The sequence below is a fragment of the Bufo gargarizans genome, chromosome 1 (genome assembly GCF_014858855.1).
Source record: "Bufo gargarizans isolate SCDJY-AF-19 chromosome 1, ASM1485885v1, whole genome shotgun sequence".
Taxonomy (NCBI): Eukaryota; Metazoa; Chordata; class Amphibia; order Anura; family Bufonidae; genus Bufo; species Bufo gargarizans.
In genome coordinates this window covers 123,116,848-123,132,578 of record NC_058080.1, presented here as the reverse complement: position 1 = coordinate 123,132,578, position 15,731 = coordinate 123,116,848, and the positions used below count along the sequence as shown (strand labels likewise).

The window sequence follows — 15,731 nt, the reverse complement described above, 5'->3', positions numbered from 1 at the left end:
AGCTGCCAGCATGAAATAAATCTAGCAGAACAATTGGAGCAATGCAGTGCTTTGTAGGACTAGCTCAGCTGATTGTAATGTTACCTTTCACTTGACGATCTGTTTCTGGAGGAAAAGTACTTTTAATAAATATGCAAATGAAGTGCACCGAGGGTGGGCCCCTGGCACTCTTTGCATCCTTGCTCCTTTGCTTCCTCTGCCAGCATCTCTCTCTTCTCTTTGACTGTCAGGGCCAGGTGAGATGATTATTCAGGCACCTGGCCCTGTCAATAATGGAGAGGGAGGGGTTAGCAGACAAAGTAGGCAGAGCTAGGGTGCACAGAGTGGCATGGGCCCACCCTCAGTGCACCTAATTGCTCATTTGCATATTTATAAAAAGTGCTTAAAGCACTGGATCACTAAGTGAAAGATACAATACATTCTGTTCAGCTAGCCCTACAAGGCATAGTGACCGCTTGAAGAATGAATATTCTGGTGATAGATTCCCTAAGTACTAAATATATAAAATACGAAAATCCATTAGGAAACAACCTACTGATGATTTTTCCCTAAAGCACTCCAACCAGCAGCCTCCTCTCATCCCATCATCTCGACTTCCGAACTATAACTGCATTATGGGTGTGATATTGGGGTAGGAAGAAACTGGAAATGCCTCCTGAAATGTAGATTCAAATTTCCATCTTGATTCCTGAAATAATTATGTGATTTAAACTATTTTGCCTGCATTTACAATTAGAAAAATGTCAAGAAAGGAAAAAAACTGGGAATGTAAATTTATCATAAACTAACCTACCTACTACTCACCTAGTGAGTTCATTCTAAATGTTTCAATAAAATATTAATAATTTATAAGAATAGATAATGGTTTCACTCTATTAATAATCCAGCAATAGATAAGTAAATCGGAGCGTGTATTGTACATTCTGTGATGGGGTTCCTTCCTTTTTCATACATTTCAGTGTGATGTCATGCACTGGCATGTTTGTCCACCAGATGGCACTAAAGTCTGCATTGTTATAGTCTTGCAATCTGGGCAGCTACTAGAATTTCATAGTTATAAAGCCATAACATAGAAACGTAGAATGTGTCGGCAGATAAGAACCATTTGGCCCATCTAGTCTGCCCAATAACCATTAGTTTAGTTTCCATATTGAATTAATGCATATCTATCTAATATATAAAGCTGAGTGTATGTATGTGTGTGTGTGTCCACTAAAGGAATCCACACCGTCGCATTTACAATCACGAAATTTGGCACACAGGTACATCAGGTGTCCTGGAAGGTTTTAGACCAGGTCTCAGATCTCTAGTACCGTTCCTGAGATATTCCCCCAAAAAAGCAAATATGGTACATCACATGACCTACAATAGAAGTCTGCAGGTCTTTCTCTTCATATCCCAACTGCCATACACACGGTCACATGTCCCTTATCAGCCAATAGAAGCTCGCAGATCCTTAGTCTACACATAGACACAGTTTTACACCAGGTTTTCATAACAACCCAGCCATTTTTTCAGGGGCATTGCTAAGTTAAAACATTTCGGGGCCTGTGCCCCTGTTTTGTCTCAGGCCCCGAATGTCCTGCCTGCCAGATAGATCCAACTATATTGCCGTCCTCAGGCACTGTGTGTGTGTGTAGACTGTGTGTGTGTGGGGGGTGCAGTGTTAAGGGGTGGGGGGCTGTGGAGGTCACTGTTAAGGGGTGGGGGGCTGTGGAGGTCACTGTTATAGTGGATAGTGTCGATATCTTTTAATGACACACACGAACATTAAATGAAATAGATTAAATATACCCAAACGCAGCCGGGACCTTCAGCTAGTTTTGTATATAGAGTAAGGTAATTAGGGTATATTAATACAGAATAATGTACCTATATGTACAGTATATTAACACAAGAAGCATTGTACATTAGTGTAGGCGGTCTGTGAGGGTCTTCGACTTCTGATTGCAGAGTCCCTTTAGTTATTGAGGATAAAAGGAATTGTCTCACTAAATGGCATTTATCATGTAGACAAAGTTAACACAAGGCACTTACTAATGTATGGTTGTATTTCCTGCTTTGCTGCTTTTACTATTTTTTTTTATCTCATTATACACTTCTTGTTTCCACAGTTACGACCACCCTGCAATCCATTAGTGGTGGTCGTGCTTGCACATTATAGCAAAAAAGCACTGGACTCTCTGCTGGTTTGCAGGGTGGTCATAACCAGGGGTGCACCTAGCCTTTCTGCTGTCTGAGGCGAAAACTGAAACGGCGCCCCTCCTAATGTCAATTTCTTAACCTAACCCCTTTGCCACAATATAAGTGCTCATTGCCCATGGCCCTTCTGCTGCCCCCCTCTTGCCCCTACCTAGTGCTGCCATTGCCTCACCGGGCCTCATTGGTGGTGCACCCCTAGTCGTAGCCATGGAAACAAAAAGTATAAAATGAGGGGAAGAAATGAATAAAGCCAGCAATGGAAGGAATATGGACAATAACAATACATTAGTAAGTGCCTTGTATTAAATTTATCTACATGATAAATGCTGAAGTGAGACAACCCCGAGCTCTAGTTTTAGATATATATATTTTTTTTAGGCTTGTACAGATAGCCGCTCTATGTTAAGGGTGTATTAGACAGCCAATTTTAACTGGGGATTGTCGGGAAGGAAGCGTTCCCTCCCGTCAATCGTCTGCTCGCTAGAGGAGGAGACCACTGCTTTTACCACTTTAGTAGAGAGAGGAGCGATCTTTATACCCTTGCTCTTCCCTATACGGCATCATTGTTTGCCGGCAGCAGACAAACGATGATTTTTTAATCCGTCAAAAGATTTGGATTGCCGGATGAACAAGCGTTTGCTCGTTTATTGGGTAATTGGCGGTAGTATTACACTAATAATGAAGAAAACTCCAGCAGTTATGTTGCAAACAGGTGAATCGTTTATTTGAAGTGCGGCCTTAACATACAGTAACGTTTCGGCCGGATATGACCTTTATCAAACTGTTGCCGCTTTTGGGAAGATGGCGAAGTATGGTAAGAAAGCTGCGCTCAATAGGTGATGGTAGGTAGGTGAATGGTAGTATTACACTGCCAGATAGTCGCTAACGAGCGTTACTACGAACGCTCATTAACGTTCATCTTCCGAAAAATCGTCAGGTGTAATTCACCCTATAGTTTTAGCAATTCTATTACCCATATGGGTTTTGCGGACTGGTGTGTGTAATAAATGTGTCCTGCTGCCGTCAGCTATTTGTGGGCCTTTTTACAGCATTGATTGTGTTCTTCAATTGCAGATTTCACCGTGAAGGAGCCATTAGTCCATCCTCTACACTGACTGCAGTGGAAGCAAGACTAGCAAACCTCTTCCAGTCAGACTTCCTGGCCCTGCTGGCAACTTTTGAGTATGTTTTTTTAATGACATCTTCTTTTTGTGAGCAGGGAGAATAGAGCCAAGCAGAATTTTAATTTGGTACAATTTTTAACTATTTCCCATTGCATCTGTATGGTCAACATATTGTGTAGATTGTACAATAGAATGGAACCGATTGGTAGCAGTTGCAGAGTTTTAGTACGCTACAACAAAACAGATTGCACATAGAAAGTGAGAAAACCCTAATACTGTATAAGGCCTCATGCACAAGACTGTATCCATTATGTGGATGTGCAAAATACGCTTCCTGGCCGTGTGCATGCCACGTTTCTACTAGAATAGCATATGTGCTATATTTTGCGGACCAGCCACACGGATGTGGACAGCACACAGATGACATCCTTGTGCTGTACATATTTTTTGCAGACCCATAGAAATGAATGGGTCTGTGTGTGGAAGCTGACCCGAACGACAGTCGTGTGCATGTAGCTCAACTCTGCATTTTTTAACTGAATCAGTCAATATGTGCTATCAAAAATTATATTGTAGTGCGCCCCCTAGTGGACATTGTGTTGATAGTAGAAGGCACCTGCAAATTCTGCAGCAACTGTATATTCAGAGAGAAAAAAGCCTAAAGCATAAAAAATCCTAATATGTCATAACAATAAGACTCCTGTAATATGTCATGTCTATATTTACTTTAAAAAAGACTGTTACTGCTTTTGCCTTTAATAGTTTTTGATATTTTCACCAACTATTTTTATAAAACGTGCCAAAAATACATAATGATAGAAAGCGTCTTTAAAAAAAAACAAAAAAAAAAACATTTTAATTATTAGTGCATAACGATTTCCTCTACCACCTATTTTTTATTTAACCCCCATAATGCTAAAGTTTGTTATTGAATTTATCTATATCAGGGGCGCACAACCTTTCCTGTTCCAATAGCCAAATCGTTAGACTGTCAAGGGGCACAACATAACTTAAAGAGATCTCCATCTGGGACACTTAAGGCATATCAGTAATACAAGACATAAGTTTCTGAAAGGTGGGTGTGCGACGTTTGGGCCTCACACCTACTGGGAAAACACAAACACATGTGCCCCTTTCTGTGGTGTGCCAAAAAAGGGATCAAGGATTATGCTCTAAATGTATCAGCTGGAAATACCTTAACAATCACTCTGGATAGACAGTGTGGTGGAGGAATCAGGGGATGACTGCAGAACACACAGGTCCAGAAAAAGCACCAAGAGGAAAACTCCAGCCACACATTGCCCCCTCAGGGCTGCAGTAACAGTTATGGTGACTAGATTTTCTGGTAAGCTGCATATTATACAACGTATAGCCTCTTATTAGTACCTGCCACACAGTGCCTCCTGTTAGTACCTGCCACACAGTGCCTCTTATTAGTACCTGCCACACAGTGCCTCTTATTAGTACCTGCCACACAGTGCCTCTTATTATTGCCTGCCACACAGTGCCTCCTGTTAGTACCTGCCACACAGTGCCTCTTATTAGTACCTGCCACACAGTGCCTATTATTAGTACCTGCCACACAGTGCCTCTTATTATTGCCTGCCACACAGTGCCTCCTGTTAGTACCTGCCACACAGTGCCTCTTATTAGTACCTGCCACACAGTGCCTCTTATTATTACCTGCCACACAGTGCCTCCTGTTAGTACCTGCCACACAGTGCCTCTTATTAGTACCTGCCACACAGTGCCTCTTATTAGTACCTGCCACACAGTGCCTCCTGTTAGTACCTGCCATACAGTGCCTCTTATTAGTACCTGCCACACAGTGCCTCTTATTAGTACCTGCCACACAGCGCCTCTTATTATTACCTGCCACACAGTGCCTCTTATTAGTACCTGCCACACAGTGCCTCTTATTAGTACCTGCCACACAGTGCCTATTATTAGTACCTGCCACACAGTGCCTCTTATTAGTACCTGCCACACAGTGCCTCTCATTAGTACCTGCCACACAGTGCCTCTTATTAGTACCTGCCACACAGTGCCTCCTGTTAGTACCTGCCACACAGTGCCTCTTATTAGTACCTGCCACACAGTGCCTCTTATTAGTACCTGCCACACAGTGCCTCTTATTATTACCTGCCACACAGTGCCTCTTATTAGTACCTGCCACACAGTGCCTCTTATTAGTACCTGCCACACAGTGCCTCCTGTTAGTACCTGCCACACAGTGCCTCTTATTAGTACCTGCCACACAGTGCCTCTTATTAGTACCTGCCACACAGTGCCACCTGTTAGTACCTGCCATACAGTGCCTCTTATTAGTACCTGCCACACAGTGCCTCTTATTAGTACCTGCCACACAGCGCCTCTTATTAGTACCTGCCACACAGTGCCTCTTATTAGTACCTGCCACACAGTGCCTCTTATTAGTACCTGCCACACAGTGCCTCTTATTAGTACCTGCCACACAGTGCCTATTATTAGTACCTGCCACACAGTGCCTCTTATTAGTACCTGCCACACAGTGCCTCTTATTAGTACCTCTTAAACATCAAAGTAAGCAGCACTACATACCCCACCAAAGGGAAAAGTCCAATTCATCTGGTACCAGCAATTATGGTCTAGACATGGTGCTCGCAGGTCGATATCCAGGCTAAGGGTCCCTTGGAATAATAATGGAAAAATCCGCAGCACTCCTCCATTTTGTAGAAAATTCCGCTGACTTTATTTAGCTAAGCAGCATACATATACTGCTTGATAAAGACTTATTATAGTCTAAACGTCGCAATTGTATGCTGCTTAGCTAAATAAAGTCACCGGAATCTTCTACAAAACGGAGGAGTGCTGTGGATTTTTCCCATTATTATTATTCTTATTAGTACCAACTACACATTGCCTGTTATTAATACCCGCCACACAGTGCCTTTTATTGGTCCAAACTATACCAGCTGCACAGTGCCTATTATTAGTACCTGCCACACAGTGCCTCTTATTAGTACCTGCCACACAGTGCATCTTACTAGTACCTGCTACACAGTGCCTCTTATTAGTAACTGCCACACAGTGCCTCTTATTAGTACCTGCCACACAGTGCCTCTTATTAGTACCTGCCACACAGTGCCTCTTATTAGTACCTGCCACACAGTGCCTCTTATTATTACCTGCCACACAGTGCCTCTTATTGGTACCTGCCACACAGTGCCTCTTATTAGTACCTGCCACACAGTGCCTCCTGTTAGTACCTGCCACACAGTGCCTCTTATTAGTACCTGCCACACAGTGCCTCTTATTAGTACCTGCCACACAGTGCCTCCTGTTAGTACCTGCCATACAGTGCCTCTTATTAGTACCTGCCACACAGTGCCTCTTATTAGTACCTGCCACACAGCGCCTCTTATTAGTACCTGCCACACAGTGCCTCTTATTAGTACCTGCCACACAGTGCCTCTTATTAGTACCTGCCACACAGTCCCTCTTATTAGTACCTGCCACACAGTGCCTCTTATTAGTACCTGCTACATAGTGCCTCTTATTAGTACCTGCTACATAGTGCCTTTTATTAGTTCCATGCTACATAGTGCCTATTATTAGTACCTGCCACACAGTGCCTCTTATTAGTACCTGCCACACAGTGCCTCTTATTAGTACCTCTTAAACATCAAAGTAAGCAGCACTACATACCCCACCAAAGGGAAAAGTCCAATTCATCTGGTACCAGCAATTATGGTCTAGACATGGTGCTCGCAGGTCGATATCCAGGCTAAGGGTCCCTTGGAATAATAATGGAAAAATCCGCAGCACTCCTCCATTTTGTAGAAAATTCCGCTGACTTTATTTAGCTAAGCAGCATACATATACTGCTTGATAAAGACTTATTATAGTCTAAACGTCGCAATTGTATGCTGCTTAGCTAAATAAAGTCACCGGAATCTTCTACAAAACGGAGGAGTGCTGTGGATTTTTCCCATTATTATTATTCTTATTAGTACCAACTACACATTGCCTGTTATTAATACCCGCCACACAGTGCCTTTTATTGGTCCAAACTATACCAGCTGCACAGTGCCTATTATTAGTACCTGCCACACAGTGCCTCTTATTAGTACCTGCCACACAGTGCATCTTACTAGTACCTGCTACACAGTGCCTCTTATTAGTAACTGCCACACAGTGCCTCTTATTAGTACCTGCCACACAGTGCCTCTTATTAGTACCTGCCACACAGTGCCTCTTATTAGTACCTGCCACACAGTGCCTCTTATTATTACCTGCCACACAGTGCCTCTTATTGGTACCTGCCACACAGTGCCTCTTATTAGTACCTGCCACACAGTGCCTCCTGTTAGTACCTGCCACACAGTGCCTCTTATTAGTACCTGCCACACAGTGCCTCTTATTAGTACCTGCCACACAGTGCCTCCTGTTAGTACCTGCCATACAGTGCCTCTTATTAGTACCTGCCACACAGTGCCTCTTATTAGTACCTGCCACACAGCGCCTCTTATTAGTACCTGCCACACAGTGCCTCTTATTAGTACCTGCCACACAGTGCCTCTTATTAGTACCTGCCACACAGTCCCTCTTATTAGTACCTGCCACACAGTGCCTCTTATTAGTACCTGCTACATAGTGCCTCTTATTAGTACCTGCTACATAGTGCCTTTTATTAGTTCCATGCTACATAGTGCCTATTATTAGTACCTCCCACACAGTGCCTCTCATTAGTACCTGCCACACAGTCCCTCTTATTAGTACCTGCCACACAGTGCCTCTTATTAGTACCTGCCACACAGTGCCTCTTATTAGTACCTGCCACACAGTGCCTCTTATTAGTACCTGCCACACAGCGCCTCTTATTAGTACCTGCCACACAGTGCCTCTTATTAGTACCTGCCACACAGTGCCTCTTATTAGTACCTGCCACACAGTGCCTCTTATTAGTACCTGCCACACAGTGCCTATTATTAGTACCTCCCACACAGTGCCTCTTACTAGTACCTTCCACACAGTGCCTCTTATTAGTACCTCTTAAACATCAAAGTAAGCAGCACTACATACCCCACCAAAGGGAAAAGTCCAATTCATCTGGTACCAGCAATTATGGTCTAGACATGGTGCTCGCAGGTCGATATCCAGGCTAAGGGTCCCTTGGAATAATAATAGAAAAATCCGCAGCACTCCTCCATTTTGTAGAAAGTTCCGCTGACTTTATTTAGCTAAGCAGCATACATATACTGCTTGATAAAGACTTATTATAGTCTAAACGTCGCAATTGTATGCTGCTTAGCTAAATAAAGTCACCGGAATCTTCTACAAAACGGAGGAGTGCTGTGGATTTTCCCCATTATTATTATTCTTATTAGTACCAACTACACATTGCCTGTTATTAATACCCGCCACACAGTGCCTTTTATTGGTCCAAACTATACCAGCTGCACAGTGCCTCTTATTAGTACCATCAATGCAGTGTCTCTTATCAGGGCTGTATTTAGAATTTATGCTGCTCTAAGCACATTTATTGCTCACACCCCCTATTAGCTTGGCTAGAGCTGCCTATTGCTTTGAGGTATGCAGCAGCTACATACATTTTGGCTATGCAGTAAAAAAAAAAAACACTGTTGAAAACTCACTTGGCTTTACCGTGATTGCTGTGGTTTTGGGATGTGGTTAATTTACCATGCAATGTATGCAAGTCTTTTGACAGGGACAGCTAGGATGTATGCTGAATCTACTAATTAAAAAATAAAATATGCTTTAGATAATAACACTTTATTTTCTTCTTATATAGGAAAATTGATAAATTCAAGAGAAATGTTATAAGCCAAGAGGAATTCCGAGCAGCAATAGAGAGCAGGTATTGTTTTTTATGAATGTGCCGGTCATAGTTATGCATGGGCATAGTACTTCATAGTCTGTTAGTTCGCCAGCTGGCAAATCTGATTATGTGGCATATAACTTCAGAACACATCAATAAATGTAAGTGTGTTCTCAAATCACAAGTATGAAAAAGGAACCATCTTACCCAAAAGTCGATGGGTGTTCATTGTGTTGCTAAATATATATTTCCAGCTTTCAATAGTCAGTCCAAGATAAAGGTTGGGGCAGGGGCGTTGCTAGGGTCTGAAAACATCCGGGGCACAAGCCCACTGTATCACACCCCGTGAAGCCACGCCCCCACCCCATGAAACCATGCTCCCATCGCGGGTGGGGGGGAGGGGGGGGCTTCACAGTAGTTATTAACCCCTTTCAGCAGTCCCCCCTTCACAGTAGTTATTAACCCCCTTCAGCAGTCCCTCTTTCACAGTAGTTATTAACCCCTTTCAGCATTCCCCCCTTCACAGTAGTTATTAACCCCTTTCAGCAGTCCCCTTTCACAGTAGTTATTAACCCCTTTCAGCAGTCCCTCCTTCACAGTAGTTATTAAACCCCTTTCAGCAGTTCCCTCTTCAGTGAAATGGGGACTGCTGAAAGGAGTTAATAACTACTGTGAAGGGCCTAGCCATCTGCGCAACCCCACAGATCATCCCCTCACCTGTACTTGTTCTGCTGGCTGCACGGGCATGAGTTCAGTCACTTCGGTGCGCAATCGAGTCCTACGGCGCGCAATCCCGCGAGACCCATAACCTACAGATGCAGGTCTCATTGGATCACGCGCTGCAGGACAGGATGGCACACCGAAGTGACTGAACTCATGCCCGCGCAGCCCGCAAGTAGCGGAACAAGTACAAGGGGGTGGGGCCAACGTAACATTTGGGGCACTGGACAAAACATCCGGGGCTCAAGCCCCAAATGTTTTGACCTAACGACTCCCCTGGGTTGGGGTATAGTCCACTCAGATCTTGATAGTAGGTGGTATCTGAAAAGTCCATGATATACCTTAAGAAGTGGCAAGGGAAGCCTATTACACTCTACCTATGTAATACAGAGCATCTGCCCTGATGAGGGCAACCCCATCCAGAACCTGACCCTATTGAGGCCAGCTAGCCCTGGTTGTTCCCTAACTCTGTACTTGACATGTTTCTGTCCTAAGTACAACAACTCCTCAGGGGATCTGGAGAGAAGGGGTAACATGTGAACAAAAACAGAATTAACCAGTTCAAGACAGGGTCAGTTACCCCCTTCCGGACCCGGCACATTTTCCAAATTTTTTTTTTTTTTAATACATGTGTCTTTTAAAGCATGCTATGGTTATGTAAATAATTTTTGTGTCTTTTTTTTTACATGATACATGGGGCTCTATTTTAATTTTATTTTAGCATTCTTTTTATTTTTTATAACAAGGAAAAATGTAAATTGTCTCCTTTTAATATTTTTTTTTTGCTAATAACACAACATTAAACTAAAATATTATTTTTTATTATGTCCCCTTTCTATAATGGATGCTTTGATATATGGAATGTATAGGTTATGGTCGCTGGAGGCAGGGCTAGAAGAGTGATGGGGAAGGCAGGGACAGTAAAAAACCATCCCTGCCCTCTCTATGATGTGCCCTGCCGTCACTGACAGCCGGCTCCCAGCTCCCTCAGCCAGATACCCACTCCCTCAGCTGCACGATTAGCGTGCAGCTGTGATCTTTGCACAGATATTTTAAAACGTCTTTTAAGAGATGAAGGACCACCGCCTGGACATATATAGTCAATAGGTGGTTGCGAAATGGTTAAAGTAGGCTAGTAAATGCCAATGTGCCTGCGAATGGTTTTCAACCAGAATAAAAATGTCTGTAAGTAAGAATTCAGGCAGCTGGTCTATGAACCAGGGATGCCCTGATACCAATGGGTAGGGGCATGGTGAGTAGTAATCCTTGGACTTGTGAAGGTTAGACAGTTAGTCTCACGCCATTTTTAGAAAACATGCATTGGCATAATGGGGTTCAAATCATGATCATTTTGATTTGGTTGTCCAATTTCATGCAAGTTTCTAGTACATGGGATTCTTACAAAACACAATAGTTCACATTAATTATCATTGTCTATCATTGTATCATTGCAACAAATCTGATGAGGAATTTTCGACATCTGTCTTCTCACTCCAAAAAGAAAACTAGCAAGATTAGGAGGTCAGGTTGAAGTACATCTAGGCTCACTTAAAGAAAAAAAAAGGTGCAAATGTATTCATAGAAGGTATAAAAAGAAATTCCAAAAGCAAGACAATTACAAATCCACAGGGGGAATACATATATGGCAGGGATCAGCAACCTTCGGCACTCCAGCTGCTTGTGAAACTACAACTCCCAGCATGCACACTTACTCGGCTGTTCTGGGAGTTGTAGCTTCAGAACAGCTGGAGTGCCGGAGATTGCTGATTCCTGATATAGGGGTTGTCTAGACATTAATGGCATATTGCTAGGATATGCTATCAATGTCAGATAGATGCTGGTCCCACCTTAATTTCCATGGGACTGCAGAAAATAACAGAGCACTGGCTCAGCTATCTCCAGCAGTCCCATAGAAGTAAATGTAGTGGTGGGCACTCTTGCATGGTGCGCTCGCCATCCATTTCTATGGGTAGCCATTTCTAAAAGTAGCCAAAAGTGCTCATTTGACTTTTTTTGTAACTCCCATTGATATAAATGTAGAGCACACCACGCAGTGCACTCTCATTCTCTTTTGGAGGCTTGTTGTGGAGATAGTTGTGGGTCTCAGAGGTGGGACTGACTCTGGTAACATATCCTAGTGATATACCATCAAAGTCTAGGATAACACAACTCCTTTATTTATTGTAATAAATGAGGCGCAATGCTTGCCAACTACCCTCTCCAATTTCATCGCTGCAAATATACTAATTGTAATAAATACAGCATAACAGTTCCAACTGTTGCAGTTCAGTCAGTCTCAAAGCTGTATTGCTAAAATGGCTTTATATAGTCCAGGGTTTGACAGACAGACATCTTAATTTTCCATCATCCTCCCACCTAATCAACACCCCTCTAATACTGTGCCTGCTGTGCTCCATATACTAGTTACACACAGATAGTTCCCCTTCAATAATTATTGGCACACAGTGTCCTAAAAAAAACTACACCCAGGAAACAGTGTCCCTGACACTAATAGTGTAAACATAATATTCCCCAAAAATAATTGTGCTAAGCTGATACCGTGCCAGGGTGCCCCGCACAGTAACAGTGCTCCCAAAATCCAATCAGTAGAAATGGTTATCTACCAGACAACACGTAGTAGTAATAGTGCCCCTACAGTAATAATGCCCCCACTGGTTCCCAGAAGTAATAATGCTCCTATAGTGCTCATACTAGTATTCAAGTTCCTCATAGTCCCTCAACTGTAATAAAGCCCATAATGCTCCCAGTAGTAATAATTTTCTTTATTCCTTTTTGTGTAACAGTAGAAAATGCCCCCTTATATTGTGTGCCAGTACATAAAAGTGCCCTGTTGTGGCAGTATAAAAAATACCTCCTCTTAGTACCTCTTAGTGCCCCCTGTAGAGCCAATGTCCCCATAGTACCCTCATAATGTGTGCCAATGCCCCCTACTGTGTGCCCCAAAAACTCTCTTAGTGTCCCCAGTTGAGCCAAAGTCCCCATAGTGCCCTATAATTTGCGCCAGTATAAAATACTCCTATATCGTGCACCAAAAGTGCACCTCCCCTTGTCCTTATGGTGACTGACAATGTGCCAGTATAAAATGCCCCCATAATGTGTGCCAGTATAATGCCCCTATTTAATGACCCCAATAGTGCTCCTTTTCCCCCATTCTCCATAGTGGCCCCCATGTGTGCCAGTATATGATAGGGTCCCCATAGTGCTCCTCCCCCTCCATAGTGCCCCCCATGTCTGCCAGTATATAAGATAGGGTCCCCATAGTGTTCTTTCCCCTATATAGTGCCCCCCATGTGTGCCAGTATATAAGATAGAGCCCCCATATTTCTCCTCCCCCTCCATATTCCCCCCCATGTGTGCCAGTACATAAGATAGGGCCCCAGTAGTTCCCCCCATGAGTGCCAGATAGGGCCCCTAGCAAAGTGTAAATAAAAAATAAATAAACACATATACTTATTACCTCCTTGCTGCTTTCAGCGATGCGATGCAGGCCTGTGTCCCACGCTGTACGGCTCAGACAGCACGATGATGTCATTGCACCGCTTGTGCCAGCCTCTGATAGGCTATAGCCACTAGGCCTGCAACCTATGAGAGGACTGGGGAAGGGAGACACTTCTCCCCTGCCCCGCCGCAGCATCCATCTGTATCGCCGTCCTAAGGACAACGATAGAGATGAATAGAGATGAGCGCTTCCACAATGGAAGCGCTCATCTCCCCCTGCCGCCGGTAAGAAGGGGCCCCTCTTGCTCTGGGCCCCTGTGCAACCGAACCGGCTGCACATGCGGTGTGTCCGCCCCTGATTATATTTACTGTAATGGTTCTAGCTCTGTCAGTTTGTATGACAAATTGTGAATAAACTGCTATTTTCAAAATCAGCTACAAATTGTGAGTTGGGATGAGGTGCTCTGTACTGCTAACTCCAGAACATTAACATTGCCTTAATGTGTGGGATTAATCTTCTAAAGTCAAGGTTTTCTTGCAGACTGCTGCAGACTTACCTTCAAAATGTCCTCTTATTTTCCATCACATTTATTAAATCCTCTGCCATCACATCTCCTATCATAAGTCTAGATCCTGATCTAGATTTAAAGGGGTACCTTTCTTCCTTTTTAAATATAGGGTCACAGAGAAAAACTTTTGAACAACAGAGAAGAAAAAAAGAGAAAGAAGGTCTGCACGCTTCTCGTAGTAGGAAGTTTCGTGGGACAAGATACAGCCTATGTAAACTCTTTTACTGGGATGTCAGATAACGCATTTCGGCTCCTGCTTCAGATCTCATCAAAATTACATTACATATATTTCTTGCAGCAGGATTTCAGCTGCTCCAGGTTGGCAGCGTATTGTCCCATCAATTAACTCCTTAGAAACATTCAGTTTCCTCTTCATAAAAATAAATTCTCTAGTTGTGACCAGTTGCCTAAGTTTGTGGTAAGTGATGTCCCATTGTCAAATGAATGCATTTGGATGTCACCTGGGTGATACCAATAGAGGATCTCTGCTGGGATGTATCCATTTGACAGGTATCTTCAGAAATTCCTAGGGGAGAAGCTGAGGTCCAGGCTCTGCAGCCATTTAGATCTAAAGAAGGAGCCTGTTCGGCTCCGAAACACGTTCTCTGATATCCCATTAAAAGACTTTACATACGCTCTATCTTGTTCCACGAACCTTCCTTCAGTGCACTGACCTTCTTCTTCTTCTTCTTTTTCACCGTTATTCAAGTTTCAGTTCGGCCTGCTCCGGTGACTGGACGTGCGGCTAGCCTGTGGGATTATCATCTTACTTCTGCTCTCTATGACAATATCAAAACTTTTTTGAAAACTCAATGACCCTTTGAAGAGCAGGTTCAACCCTGGTTGACCCTGGTGCTCTCTAAAGTGCTTGTCCCACCATTACAACTCACCTATCTAATTATTGGGACCCCCACCAGTCACAAGAACCGGTAGTCTATGGAGTAAATGGAACAATGGTGCTGCTGCTCCATTCATTCTTTATAGGACTACTGGACATAGCCAAGCTCTGTCCTCCTTCTGGAGATAGCCAAGCTCTGTCCTCCGCTATGTCCAGCAGCCACATGGAGAATGAATGGAGGAGCAGCTCTGATGCTTACCTACAATGTTACTGGGCCCCCAGTGATCAGATACTTATCACCTGTTCTCTGCATAGATGATATGTTCTTATTGTTGGGCAATTCCTTTAAAGTTTTTTTGCTTTTGAAAGCATTTATTGCATATCCACAAGATATACTCTGTGGTTGGTTGGTGGTGGTCCCACTGATTGATTGGCTATTTTGTCCTTGTTAGATAGTTCCCAATAGCTGAGGTCCTAAAGTTAGATAACGCCTGCCTGTCAGATCTATCTCGCTAGCTATACATCCATATTTCATTTAGTGTATTACTTGTGTTGCTAATGTTCCCGACATCATATTAGTCTTTGCTTGATATTTCTGAGTATTTTCACCCCCTCCTTCATCATCTTCCCCTGCTGCTCATGTGCCTTCCTCTACACTGTCTCACAACCTCTGTCGCCTTGATTCCCACTATTGTCTCCTAATCCCATCATTGTCTCAATGTTCCATCATTGTCTCCCATTCACCCCTCATGCATAACAGCCATTGTTGAAGTGTGGACGACTGACATAAAAATGAAAGTTTTATAGGAATGGTGTGGTCTTTCATAGTAAAGCCTGTTGTATGCTAAACACATGTCTGACTAGTTTCCTAGTTCAGCTGCCCCAATGGCACCAGTAGACAGGGACACCTTGAATGCATAGATAAAAGAAATAAATAGCTGTGGGAAAATTATATGGATCCCAAGTGGCTGAACCATTCAGTGAACGGTATCTCAAAC

General features: G+C 43.3%; 1 protein-coding gene across 3 annotated transcripts in view; it reads left to right on the top strand.

Annotated features, from left to right (window-relative positions):
• Nucleotides 1-15,731, top strand: part of LOC122934684 (EF-hand calcium-binding domain-containing protein 6-like) — a 159,875-nt gene that overhangs the window by 47,481 nt on the left and 96,663 nt on the right. For all 3 annotated transcript variants that reach the window (XM_044290365.1, XM_044290445.1, XM_044290522.1), the window contains exons 11-12: nucleotides 3,277-3,384; nucleotides 9,121-9,186. In XM_044290365.1, the coding sequence (XP_044146300.1) occupies nucleotides 3,277-3,384; nucleotides 9,121-9,186 (174 nt within the window). The remainder of the gene's footprint in view (nucleotides 1-3,276; nucleotides 3,385-9,120; nucleotides 9,187-15,731) is intronic.